Genomic DNA, 13591 nt, shown 5'->3' on the forward strand with positions numbered 1-13591 from the left:
GATATACTTGGCAACTTTGCACTTGGCAAACGGAACGTCAAGTGACAGCGGTGACATAACAACGACACATGGCAATAGATTTAGGTTATGGACTACATGTGAACTGAAATAATGTTAATTTATACAATACTTATAAAGCTTAATAAATTAATAAAACCTATCGTAAGTAGCTTTATGTTATGTCCAACAGTCTTAAATAGGTATACATTACATGGTGGCAGCGGAAAAGTGACGATAGGTTAAGTTGTGTTAAAAGCCGGTGCATGTGAAAAAAACCTATAAAAAATATATGTAAGTAAAGGAGATATACTGTGCTCGAATCAAGATGACAGATACTTGTAAAGGCTTAGAACCGTTTAGTTTCCAAGGAAATAATATTTCACAGGAGTGGAAATTTTGGAAGCAAAAGTTCCAGTTATTTTTAACAGCCTCCGGCAAAAGTGAAAAACCAGACCGCATAAAAATCGCTATTCTCCTAAATCAGCTGGGAGATGAAGAGCTAAAGATATTCAATACCTTCGAGTATGAAAATGTTGGAGATGATCAGAAGTACAATGTTGTTTTGTGTAAGTTTGATACATACTGCAGCCCTCTTAAGAATTTAATTTATGAACATTTAAATTCTTTAAAAGAGATCAATTACAAAATGAAAGTATCGATCAGTTTGTAACTGCCTTGAAACAATTAGCATCAACATGTGAGTTTAAAGAAAAGGATACTTCAATTTTGGACAGGATTGTCTTGGGTACACATAATCTACGAATTCAAGAAAAATTATTACAATGTGCTGATTTAAAACTAGCACAAGCTATAGACATCTGTAGGGCTATGGAAAATAGTGCTGTTACTCAACGTAAAATATCCAAAGAAAGTGAAAGTGTTAGTGTTGTGAAGAAAAGAAAAGAAGAAAACAGACCTGGATCTACAGGACAGTCAAGGTATGGTTCAAAGTATGAGAAGGAGCAGTCTACAAGCCACAAAGTTACTGACAAAAATACAGGTAACCGTTATATTCAGTGTTATAAATGTGGACTTCAGCATATTAGGGGTAAGTGTCCTGCATTTTTCAGATATTGTTCTTTGTGTAACAAAAAAGGACACTACCGTAAATTTTGTCCTGATAATAACAACAAAGTCCATGAAATCAATGATAACGATAGTAGTTATAGCAATTCTGACATTGATTTAACTGATGAACAGGTGCTAGTGTGGACTGTTAATGAAATTAATCCGAACTCTTCAGAATGGTTCCAAAAAATCATTATTATTGGTAAAGAGAGTATTTTAAAAGTTGATACTGGAAGTGAAGTTAATATATTGAACAGTAGTGATTTTAAAAATTTAAATATTGATTATAAAATGCTTGAAAATACTAATAGTTCATTATTTAGCTATACCGGACATGTTATTAATGTTGTTGGTAAAATTTATATACCTTGCTCTTTCAAGAACATATTTAAAGATTGTCTGTTCTATATTTTATATAATGATAAACAAAAATCTCTATTAGGCCTAAAGGCAGCAAGAGACTTTCAAATTGTTTGTGATCAGCCTAGTGTTAGTATGATAGATAATGAAACAAATCATATTATAAATAGTTATAAGAGCATTTTTTCAGGTGTAGGAAAGGTCAACAGGTATTTTAATATAACTTTATCTAGTGATGCAGTGCCATTCATAAGTGGGACACGAAAAATTCCACTGGCTATAAGGAGCCAAGTTAAAGATAAACTTGATGATATGGTACGTAAAAACCTTATTGTACCAGTTAGTGAACCCACAGAACGGCAAAATCCTATTGTAGTTGTTCCGAAAAATGAGGGATCTGATATTAGAATATGTATGGATCCTGTGTATCTAAATAAATATGTTAAAAGAGAAAGGTTTCCAATTCCTACTCAAGATACTTTATTTGCTAAGCTTTCAGGGGCTAATTATTTCACATTATTAGATGCATCATCTGCTTTTCTTCAGTTGCCTTTGAATTATGAAAGTTCCCTTTTATGTACTTTTACTACACCTTTTGGTCGTTATAGATATCTGAGATTACCATATGGCCTTACCTGTGCACCTGAATTTTTTCAAAAATATATGTCTGAACTTTTAGATAGTATATCAGGAACCATAACATATTTTGATGATATTTTGGTTTTTGGATGTTCTAAAAATGAACATGATAAAAATTTGAAATGTATTTTAGAAAAAATTAAACAGAGTGGCTTAACTTTGAATTTAGGAAAATCTAAATTTTGTCAAACAAAAGTGAAATTTTTAGGTCATCAGATCAGTAATATTGGCATTTCACCTGATCATGATAAAACAGAAGCTATTACAAAAATGACACCACCAAGTAATAAAAAAGAATTACAACGTTTTTTGGGAACCATAGTATATCTTGCAAAATTTATACCAAACCTGTCAGAACACACTAGTCCTCTAAGATGTTTACTTTCTAGTAAAAATGAGTGGCATTGGGGACATAATGAACAGGCATGTTTTGATAAACTAAAGAATCTTGCATTATTTTAACCCTGACAAAAAGACCATACTCTCTGTTGATGCCAGCCCATATGGTTTGGGGCCATGGTCTCGCAAGATAGGTTTTTAATTGAATTTGCATCAGTGTCATTAACTTCAACACAAAGGAGGTATAACCACATTGAAAAGGAGCTTCTTGGTATAGTGTATGGATGTGAAAGATTTTCATTCTATCTTTATGGCATAGATTTTGAAATAGAGACAGACCACAGACCTCTTTTAGGTTTGTTAAAAAAACCTTTAGATGAAATGTCACCTAGGATCCAAAGACAATGCAAGGCAATGCAATTAATGAGATATAAATTTTCACTTCAAATGTTTCTGGTAAAAATCTCAAAGTTGCTAAAGTTAAGAACAGAATTTGAAGAATCTATTATTGCTAGTGGTAATAGTAAAAAAGTTTATCGGTACATTCGTACATCTTTATCTTCTAAAGTCTCCATACCGTTACTTCAAAAAGCTGACGGGTCTTTATGTTCTTCGAATAACGAATCTTCGGAATGTTTATCGTTATTCTTTTCTCATGTTTTTACAGATGAACCTAACGATACCATTCCTCAAATAATGTGCCCACGTTTGTCTAAAACTCTTGACAATATATCTTTCACACCTGATGAAATTAAACATCATTTAAGGAAACTACGAAATAATTCATCACCTGGATTAGACGGACTCACCTCTTTTTTCCTCAAACAATGTGCAGAATCTGTAGCCATCCCTATATCTGTTATAATGAATGCTTCTTTTAATCAAGGTTCTCTCCCCTCGTCCTTTAAATTGGCTTCGGTTACTCCTATATTCAAGAAATTAAATAAACTTGATTGCAATAACTATCGTCCAATCAGCCTGGTTCCTATTGTCGGCAAGGTCATGGAATCGATTATTTCAGAAGCTATGTCTGAGTTTGTTCTTCAAGAAAATATCATCCCTCATCAACAGCATGGCTTTATCAAAGGTCGTTCAACGATCACAAACTTACTTCATTGTGTGAATGATTGGTCATTATCTTTAAACAATCGGAATCCTGTCGATGTAGTCTACTTAGACTTCTCCAAAGCTTTTGACCGTGTTCCAAAACGTCGATTACTAGCTAAATTGGATCACTATGGTATCCGCGGAAAGTTGAACATTTGGATTGAAGATTTTATATCCGATAGATACTTCAGGGTTCGTGTTGGGGAAGACCACTCACTAGATAAGCCAGTCAAGAGTGGAGTCCCACAAGGATCAGTACTTGGACCGCTACTATTTTGTGTCTACACTAGTGATCTTCCGCTCATCGTATCCAGTAAGGTTTCCATTTACGCTGATGACACAAAATTATATGTGAATCCAACTATTAACCAACATGTTCTTCAAAAAGATCTTGACGCAATATTCAAATGGTCCTCAGAATGGTTACTTCCGCTTAACATTGAAAAATGCGTTGTTTTACATATCGGCAAAAATAACCCATCACTACCGTACTTTATTAATGGACATCCCTTAAACTCGGTAACCTCCCACAATGATCTCGGAGTGATAATTAATAGTGACTTAAATTGGTCTGATCACATAGTGTCGGTGTGTAAAAGTGCAAACTCGAAACTGTTTTTGATCAGTAAATGTTTTACACGTATATCTCTAACTTCTGTTAGTAAACTTTACTCAATATACGTTAGACCTATTCTTGAGTTTGCCGGATCAGTGTGGAATCCAGATCTCATTCGCGATAAGATCCTACTTGAAAATGTTCAGCATAAAGCTACAAGACTGGCATACGGTCGTGTAAGACCTAACTATGAAGATAGATTATCCATGGCTCATCTTACGACATTCGAGCAGCGACGTCTTCGAGGTGATCTAATTATGTCCTTCCGTATTTTAAAACATAACTTTGGGAACCTAAGCACCATATTCACTTTGAATCAAGACGAAAGATTAAGAGGTCATCGATACAAATTGAAAAGGGAACAAACTACTGCAAGGTCCAGGGTGAACTTCTTGCCAAATAGAATCTTTAATATCTGGAACAATTTGGATCAAGACACAATATCGGCAACTAGTGTTAACATCTTTAAAAATAAACTTGATAGTGGTTTATTTTATTTATAGGATTTTTTTTTCTTTGACAGCATTATTTATTTATTGTCTCACCATTCAACTTTTGTATGATATACTTAATTGTTTATGTTTACTTAACTTTATAATTGGTATTAGTTTTATAAGGATGTTTGTTTATTTTTGATTTTTGGGCATAATAGGAGCTCGCTTCTCTGCCCTTATTTGTAATATAATAATAATAATAATAATAATAATAATAACTCTATTGATTTATAGTTACTGATAGCCTCTTCTTCTTAATGCGTTATCTTCTTTCGAAGGTTGGCGATCCAAATGGCAGAAGCTTTGGAAACTGCTGCATGAAAGTCTTTGATTATTGCTAGTAAATCTTTTTGTTTAATCATGGGCCTTATGCACCGCATGGACGTCTCAGCATCGGTCTGTATATACACATCTCAAAGGCACACTTTTTTAAATTTTAACAGCTACTATAGGATTGTGATCAGATTTAATGTCAGCACCTGGATAAGTTTAAGCTGATATAATGCAGTTTAATCTGGTTCTGCATTTAATTTGCAGGTGTAAAGTCTTCTTGGTGGTAATTTGAAGTGAGTATTTGATATAATGAAATCGTCGATCTCCACGTTTTTTTTTTGTTTTCCAAGACATAATTTCCCACAATATCCAAGCAGCATCCTTTACCGACTTTGGCGTTAAAATTTCCGAGGACTGTGGTATTTTTTGCTGCTTTAACAAGATCTTCAGCCTCAGAAGATCTTTGTAAAATGTTCTAGATTATTTTCATCAATGGATGATGTTAGGGTATAAACCTGAATAACGTTGATAATAAACGGCTTTCAATTAAATTTTACTAGGATTGCTCTATCAGATAAGGGGATATAATTTACTATTGATTGAGCTAAGTGTTTTGCGACTACGATTGCAACTCAAATATAGTGATTGGCATCATTATTTCCGGCATAGTACACTTGATATCTATTTATCAACATCGCGTACTTTCGATACTGGCCACCGCATTTCACTTATTCCGAGGATACTGATTTGCATTCTTTTTATTTCTCTTATAGTAGTATGTATTTAACATATCTCAAACATGCTTCTGACGTTCTATGTGGCTATTTTGCAAGAATTTTGCATATTAACGACCTGACAGACCCTACATTTTCGAGATTGTCTTTTGCTGCCGTATTTTGGGTTCCAAGATCCATGACCATTATTGTTTTGACACAAAATATTTATAGCCATGATAGTTTAACCTAGTAGTATCAACAGGCCTTTAATGCAGTAGTTCTTCTTTGTTTTCTGCATCCTGAAACCGATTTTTTAATTCTAGGACACAAAAATGCCCTACTACTTACTTCATCCGTCCGAAGCCGTTGGTCAGTAAGTGGGCGATTGCTTATACCGGCAAACACTTCAGAATGATGATCATGGCACGGGCAGGTGAGTTTGACATTCGGATAGGGATGGCTATAATACGTTGCACAACACTATCCGTGGCATTCCAAAGCCAGCTATTGTCTTGTAAAATTATGTTAATTTTGATGGCTAATAAAGGCAATTTGAAAAAAATATGCATTGACCTTTTTAATCTAAGAAAAAAATAGATTAAAAAATTTCTCTTCATGTATTTTACCGTCTGTCAGCAATAATTCTTTTAATTATTTTGGACCTTATTTAATAATCCGTTTATCTTTTATTTTCTTAAATTTTAACCTTGATTAACTGGTTGCCGGTCTAGGATTTAACCTAATAGCCGCCAAAGGACACATTTTAACGCCATAAAACTAGGGTTGTTTTTATAAGCCGTAATTAAATCTTTGTAAAAAATTAAGAGGTTAAGTGTATAATGTTATATTAAATATTTTATTTTATGTTCTTTTTCTAAAACAAATAATAGCAATAAGTAAGTCAGTTAAGAAAGAGAAATAAAATTGTCAAATTTTTTAGATTTATTAAGATTCCGAGCGAATATTGGAAATATTGGTGAGTTAAAATTGGATCATTTAAGATTAATCTAATAAAATGGAAATAGACGAGATGCAAATGAAATAAACTTCGAAATATCGTGACAGTCTCGCCCTACAGAAAATAGACGTAAGAAGTGATTTTCGTTTAGCGATAAATCACAGAAAAAAATGTGACAAAATATTTACGTGACTGTGGTCATAATGACAATAGAGCACTTTCAGCTTCTTTAAACCTAACAGCACCAAGGGTGGGTAAAAATTATTCACAACATTGCATTACATACGATTTTCTAAATACCTTTGTTTCTAAAAATCTCAAATAATTAGTAGTTGTCGGCATACTACTGCGATATTAAGAATTAATAGCATAATTTGCATTTTTATATAAATTTTTTTTATTTAATTTAACGTGCTTGTGACAGCTTCGCCCATTAGCACGAGGCACCGTGGATACAATTATATATAAAGTACAATTATATATTATAATATACTATAGTTATATATTATTTAGTAAGTTTTCTAGCTTCAGGAACTGGATAGCTGTGATGACTTGGTTCTGGTTCGATAATATATCTGTGATGTCGCCCTTCATGCCCAGTTCTTGGCGTCGTTTATTGTAATGAGGGCAGTCCACAAGGATATGTAGAACGCTTAGTGGAGATTGGCAATAGTGACAGATTGGCTTAGGTGTAGAATTCATTAGGTGACCATGTGTAAATCTGGTGTGGCCGATACGCAATCTTCTAGAAACAACCATCTCGTTTCTAGTTATACCAGGGATAACGAACCGCTCAATCGTCTGATCTATGTGGTGTAAAAATGTAGTGGATTCTTTCCAATGATTCTGCCAGTAATTTCGTACGAGTTTCTTTATACTAGTTTTTAGGTCACTGGCTATTTGTATATTATGTGGTGTACAATTGGATACAGCAGCTTCTTTGGCAAAGCAATCGGCGTTGTCGTTACCCATAATACCGATGTGGGAGGGAATCCATATGATAGTGATATGGATGTCGTTGATGATAAGATTTTGGAAGTGTCATGGATTTTTTCTACAAGAGGGTGATTAGTAAATAGATTATTGATGGACTGAATAGGGGCAAGGGAGTCTGTACAGATGGCAATATATTGATTGGGAGCTGTACAGAGTTTGAAGGCTTGGTAAATAGCATACAGTTCACCAGTGTTAACGCTGCATGTGGCAGGTATTTGACATGAACTAACGACTGTTTCCGTAGTGGTAACCGCACAACCAACCCCCATTTCGCTCTTTGATGCGTCAGTGTAGAGTACCCGATCGAATTTCTTAAAATTAAGAATTTCTAGTAAGGATTTCCTAATCAAATCCTGGTTGGTTTCTGCCTTACTAAACTTAGTAAGTGACACATTGAATTTCGGTAAAGTTTTGGTCCATGGAGAATTCTGCGGGATCGGGAGAGAGTTAGTTAGGGATAAATTTATATGTAGTATTAAAGTTGGAAGTAGGAGGGCGATAGTGTGTATGCGTGGAGCAGGAGGGTGAGTACTAGTATAGTTAAATTCATTTTCTTTTACATATTTATAAAATCATTATGGTGGACTACAAATAACCCCTATTGGTCTATTATGAAACTGACAGTTATCTAGACTGCTGACAAAGTCGTAGATACGAGTAAACAGTTACGTTAAAATTATATTTTGCAGTATTTGAATTGCCTCTGCCGTGTTAGGTTGTCTCGCGCTTCTGTTTTGTTTAGACGTTGGTTTAGCGCAGTTTGAATAATTTTTCGTATATAGTGTGTATGTGAACAGAAAACTGAAAATGAATAAATATTTGACGCAAAAGGAATGAGAAGAAGTAGTGGCAAACCTCTCTGACTTTGAGGTTTGGTCAGACATTACTTCCGGCAACAATGACTCAGACGTGAGTAAAAATGAAGACCATATTGAAGTGTCCAACGAAGACAACGACATTGAAAATTCAACTGAGGAGAGTTCCAGTTTCGACACAATCGATGAAAACTGTGACATGCCACATGTATATAAATCAAAGTCAGGGAGAATCTACTTAGCCCACCCACCACGCTCTATGCGGCGAGCTGTACCAAACATGTTTCGTGAGTAACCAGGACTTCGACTCAAAAGCAAAGTAGAAAATATATTACAGTCGCTTCAAACATTCTTTACTTTGAAAATATTGAAAAATCTTGTGCGGCATACCAATATATAAGATGAACGTAAAAACGTGATAAAAACAGATGACACCGAGATTTTAGCTTTACTTGGTATTTTCATTTTGATGGGAGCTAATGATGAGTCCAACTTAGATTATTTGTGGTCTAACAAATTTGGCAGATTATCGTATATTGCCCCGATTATTCGAAACAGATTCCAAAAAGTGACAAAAGTTTTAATATTTAACAATAAAACCAGCAGAGCTGCGAGGAAATAGGCAGACAAGTTTGCACCCTTACATAAAATGTTTGATTTGCTAAATAATACATTTTTGAAATATTTTACACCAGGTATGAACGTCGTAATAGTTATCTTTTTTCTGAGCAGATGTCCGTTCAAACTTTTCATGAAGGAAAAGCCTGGTAAATGTGATGTTACTAAACGAATACTTGCAGATGGTTCAACTCATTACGTTTTGCGTATGGAGGTTAATGCAGGAAAATATGAAGGCAGCACACCAGTATCTAGGAGTCCACAGAAAGTAGTAAAAAGATTGCTGTCTCCGATTCAAAACTCTAGACGTAACATAACGACGGACAGATATTACACTTCTGTGGAGCTTGCAGGAGATCACTACACTTTGGTCTGACTTTGGTTGCCACTCTACAACAAAATCGCAGGCATATTTTAGAAGTACATAAGAAAACGGAAGGAAGACAATTGTATTCAAATATTTTTGCATTTTTAAATCCAAAATCCAGAAACTTACCAGTTACTCTTTATTTTTATGTAACACGTTAGAATTTTTTTTTCTATCAACCCAGCATTCTGATGATATTATAAGCGACGAATACAAAAATAAATCAGATATCAATCTTTTTTATAATAAGACTAAGGAAGGTGTTGATACTTTAGACGAGATAGCGAGAAAATATACATCGACGTGATCGACACAAACATGGCCACTCTCAGTTTTTTACACTTTGTTGGATATTGCAGCCGTCAATGTATACTCTCTATTTATTCTCAATTTTTCAAATTGGAACGAAAATAAGAGCAACCGTCGACGTTTGTTTCTGCAAGAATTAGGACTTGCCTTAACGCTAGCGCTTATTGAAAGAAGAGTTTCAAATTTGAATGGACCATTATTTTTTAGTGCATGCCATGGAAAATATAGGTACTCGAAAGCAAACTTTTCTAAGTTGTTCCATCAACACCATTCGAACATGCAAATTAGCCAAATCTAGAGTAAAAAAGGCCAATAAGTTGGCAAAAATAACCACAGTTTGTTGAACATGGCAAAAGTATGTAGGCAGTAAGTGCAGCAAGAAGTCAAATTTTTGTGTATCCTGCAATGATGCCAATTCAACTGAAGCCGAATACTCGGGTAAATTATAAATTCTTATCTTTTTAATTGTTCCATTAACATCTAGGAATACTTTTTATTTGTAAAAGTGTTATTTTTAAATTACTTTTAATAAATAAGTACGTTTTTGATATTTATGTGGACATTTATTGACCCCCCTTGGTCCTCGCTGTTGCTAATAAAAGGTTGGTTTTGCAAGGGTTAATACAAAATACTACACTCTTGTTTAAAAAAATCCGGACACTTGCATTCTGTATGGTTTTTTTTTAACTTTGTAGGTGTTCAGTGGTTTAAATGAGGAGGAAATAAACATACCTAATAGAAATGGTTTATTTAAAACACTAAAAAAGTAATAATAGAAAAAATAAGTATTTATGTATATATATATATATATATATATATATATATATATATATATATATATATAAATTGCATACTTGCAATAAGCTGCTGAATCTGTTCTAGCCGTATATGTTAGCATTCTTCATTCAACGCTATTTTCAGCAATTGAATCGTTTCTGGAAATGGTTGCCTCTTTTTAATCTTTTTCACTAAAATGTCCTCTAAATGTTCTAATGAATTCATATCAGGACTACAAGCAAGACAATCCAAAACGGGAATTCCGACAGTATTAAGGTACTCGATGACGATTCGTGCAGTACGTGGACGCGCATTATCCTGCATAAATAAAAAATTATCCCCAACGAAACAGACGTAGGGGACAACATTGTCCTGTAGACACTATCGTATGTATCTGTCTGCTGTTCGATGAAAGCTAATTTGGTGTATTCGTTGAAAAAAGTACCCGTCGATACCATAACACCATCTTTGGGTCCCTTCCATACACGTTCGCGTCCGTATAAAGATTTTAAGCAAAAACGGGACTCGTCAGAAAATATTACATTACTCCTTCTATGTTAAACAGTCCAGTTCCTATGATCATTCGTAAATTTCATCCTGTAAGCTCGATGAGCTGCCGTTAATTTGGGGTGTGCTACTGGCTTATGAGAACGTAAGCCACTTTCATACAGGACTTTTTTTACAGTTTATGCAGAAATATAAGTTTCTCGAGCTTCTAACAAACGACTAATGAGAATATTTATTTATATATTAAAGAGCGGTTCCGTAATGCGGAAATCCTTAAAAAAAACTTTGATCATACTGATCCCTGCAACTTTTTTTCATCTGATCCTGTTCTTCTAGTACATTCTTTAGTCTAACGATACTTGGTAAGAGCCTCATAGACGGTACTTTTGTCAAAGTCAAATTATTTTCAATATAACATATACCGCAACTCTTTTCATGTCATGCCACAACTATTGCATTATTTTTGGAAGTTATATCAAAACCATTTGAAAACACTAATCAAATGCAATAAATCTTCTTCTTCTTCCGATACTTCTTCCGCCGATTGAAGACTTATCTCTTGCTATTTTGACTACAAGGGTCTCCTTAATTCTGCTTATGTGGTTATTTCATTCTTTTTTTCTATTTTGTGTCCATTCATTTATACACTGTAAGTTACATTTTCTTCTAATGTCTTAACTTCTCTTTCGATCTTTCAGCGTATTTTCTGTAATTATTCTCAGTACTCTCATCTCTGCCGTTTCCAGTAGACTTTGCGTTGCGGTTGTGTCGGGTCTTGCTTCTGAGCAATGAGTTAATGTATCGTCTGTTTTGCCATTCAGTGTTATTAACGCATCCTGATAGTCTATTTGCTTTTTGTACTTGATCTTTCACATCTTTATCCAGGTCTCTATAGCTGGACAGTATAATTCTAAAGTATTTTATTTCCATTACTTGTACAATACTGATGCCATCAATTTATATTTTACATTTGTTTGGTTCTTTGCTGACTACTATTTTTTTAGTTTTCTGAGATTAGATTGTCATATTAAATTATTTTGCTCTTATGTTAAATTTGTCGTTAAAGCTGTCTTTGCAGTTTATCTTCATCTTGGGCTATCAATATTACGTCGTCTGCGTAACAGAGTATTATTTTTTTTTTGTTTCTCATTATGTATCCTCTTCGTTTGTAAACGCTTTTGATAATTTTATCCATGATTAAATTGAAGAGCATGGGGCACAAATGAATCCCCTTGTCTTATTTCACTGCCTATTTCTATAGGTTCTGTAAGTTGTTCATCTATTCTGACTTCCATTTTGTTGTTTTGGTAGATGTTTTCGATAGTTTTTATAATATTTAGGTTAACTTTTCTATTATACAGAAAATGGAATATATCTTTGAGTCATACTCTGTTAAAGAATTTCTGTAGATCAATCAGGCACAGAAATGTTGGTCTATTATTCTCTAGTGATTTCTCTATTAATTTGTTTTATAACGAATATTGCATCTGTACACGATCTTCCACTACGAAAACTCTGTTGTTCATCTTCTAAACTTATTCTCTAATTTATTAGCACCTGTAAAATTTTAGTTAAGTTTTAGCATACTATTTAGCAAGCTTATACCTCTGTAGTTTTTGGGCTGTTTTTTATTTCTTATTTTAAATAGTAGAATTAGTTCGCTTGTCCTCCATTCTTTTGGTATTGTATTGTGTTTTATAATTTATTAATTAATGTCGTTAATTGTTGTGTCATTGCTGCTTCACAATATTTCAGTAATTCGTTTGGTATCCCGTCTTTACGTGCTGCTTTTCTGTTCTTCAGCTTTTCAAGTATTTTCCGAACTGTCTTTACATTTAGGTTAAGTTCTTTATTTGTGGTAATTTATGGTGTTTCCGGTTCTAGCGTCGTTTGTTCTTCCTCGGCGTAGAGCTTTTTTAGGTGGCCAATCCACATATTCTTTTCTATGTTTTGGTTTTATTAGTTCCTTTACGTCCGTTCTATGATCTTTTTGGAAGCGCCATATTTCCTTTTCAGACCATAAAAATCATGTTCCATTTTTTCTAAAAGCATCCCCAGTGATCATTTTTTATTTTTCTTACAAGTATTCGTTTCTAATTGTCTTGTAATCATGGTATGTCTGTGTTTTGGATGGCATGTATTTCGGGTGAGTTTTTTTCTTCTCTTTACGATCGATTTATTTCTATTTATATTTTTTTCACCAAGAACTTCCTTGGCCGAAGCTAAGATATAAGACTTACTTTTTGCCCAGCTTTCTTTGACTCCATCACTTTCTGTAATACATGTGTTTCGGCTTTTTTTGGTTTTTCTTTTTTGGAATAGGTATCTTATGAAGTCATTTTGTAAGCTTTCGACTTTTATCTTTGTGGTGTATTCTAGTGTTTTGTTATCACATATACAGATTGAACGAATTTAAAACGGAACATACGAAATCAATGTATTTCGGCTCAACTCCGCTCTAGGTGGTTGGCCAACAAAAGGTTGTGAAATAATTATATTATAAAAATCCAATACTTCAGCGGGCTGCTGGATTCTGAATTCATTCAAGAACAATTCTCACACCACCATTCACAACAACATTCCACCCAAATAGGTTGCCTAGAATCACTGAAAAAACTAGACTACACAAGCA

General features: G+C 34.0%; 1 protein-coding gene across 1 annotated transcript; it reads left to right on the forward strand.

Annotated features, from left to right (window-relative positions):
- Positions 1-325: 325 nt before the first annotated feature.
- LOC140438681 (uncharacterized) lies at positions 326-9375 on the forward strand. Its single transcript, XM_072528326.1, has 3 exons — positions 326-566; positions 635-2005; positions 9077-9375. The coding sequence occupies exons 1-3, from the start codon at positions 326-328 to the stop codon at positions 9373-9375; spliced, it is 1911 nt and encodes a 636-aa protein (XP_072384427.1).
- Positions 9376-13591: the final 4216 nt, after the last annotated feature.

This window comes from Diabrotica undecimpunctata, chromosome 4, assembly GCF_040954645.1.
Source record: "Diabrotica undecimpunctata isolate CICGRU chromosome 4, icDiaUnde3, whole genome shotgun sequence".
Taxonomy (NCBI): domain Eukaryota; kingdom Metazoa; phylum Arthropoda; class Insecta; order Coleoptera; family Chrysomelidae; genus Diabrotica; species Diabrotica undecimpunctata.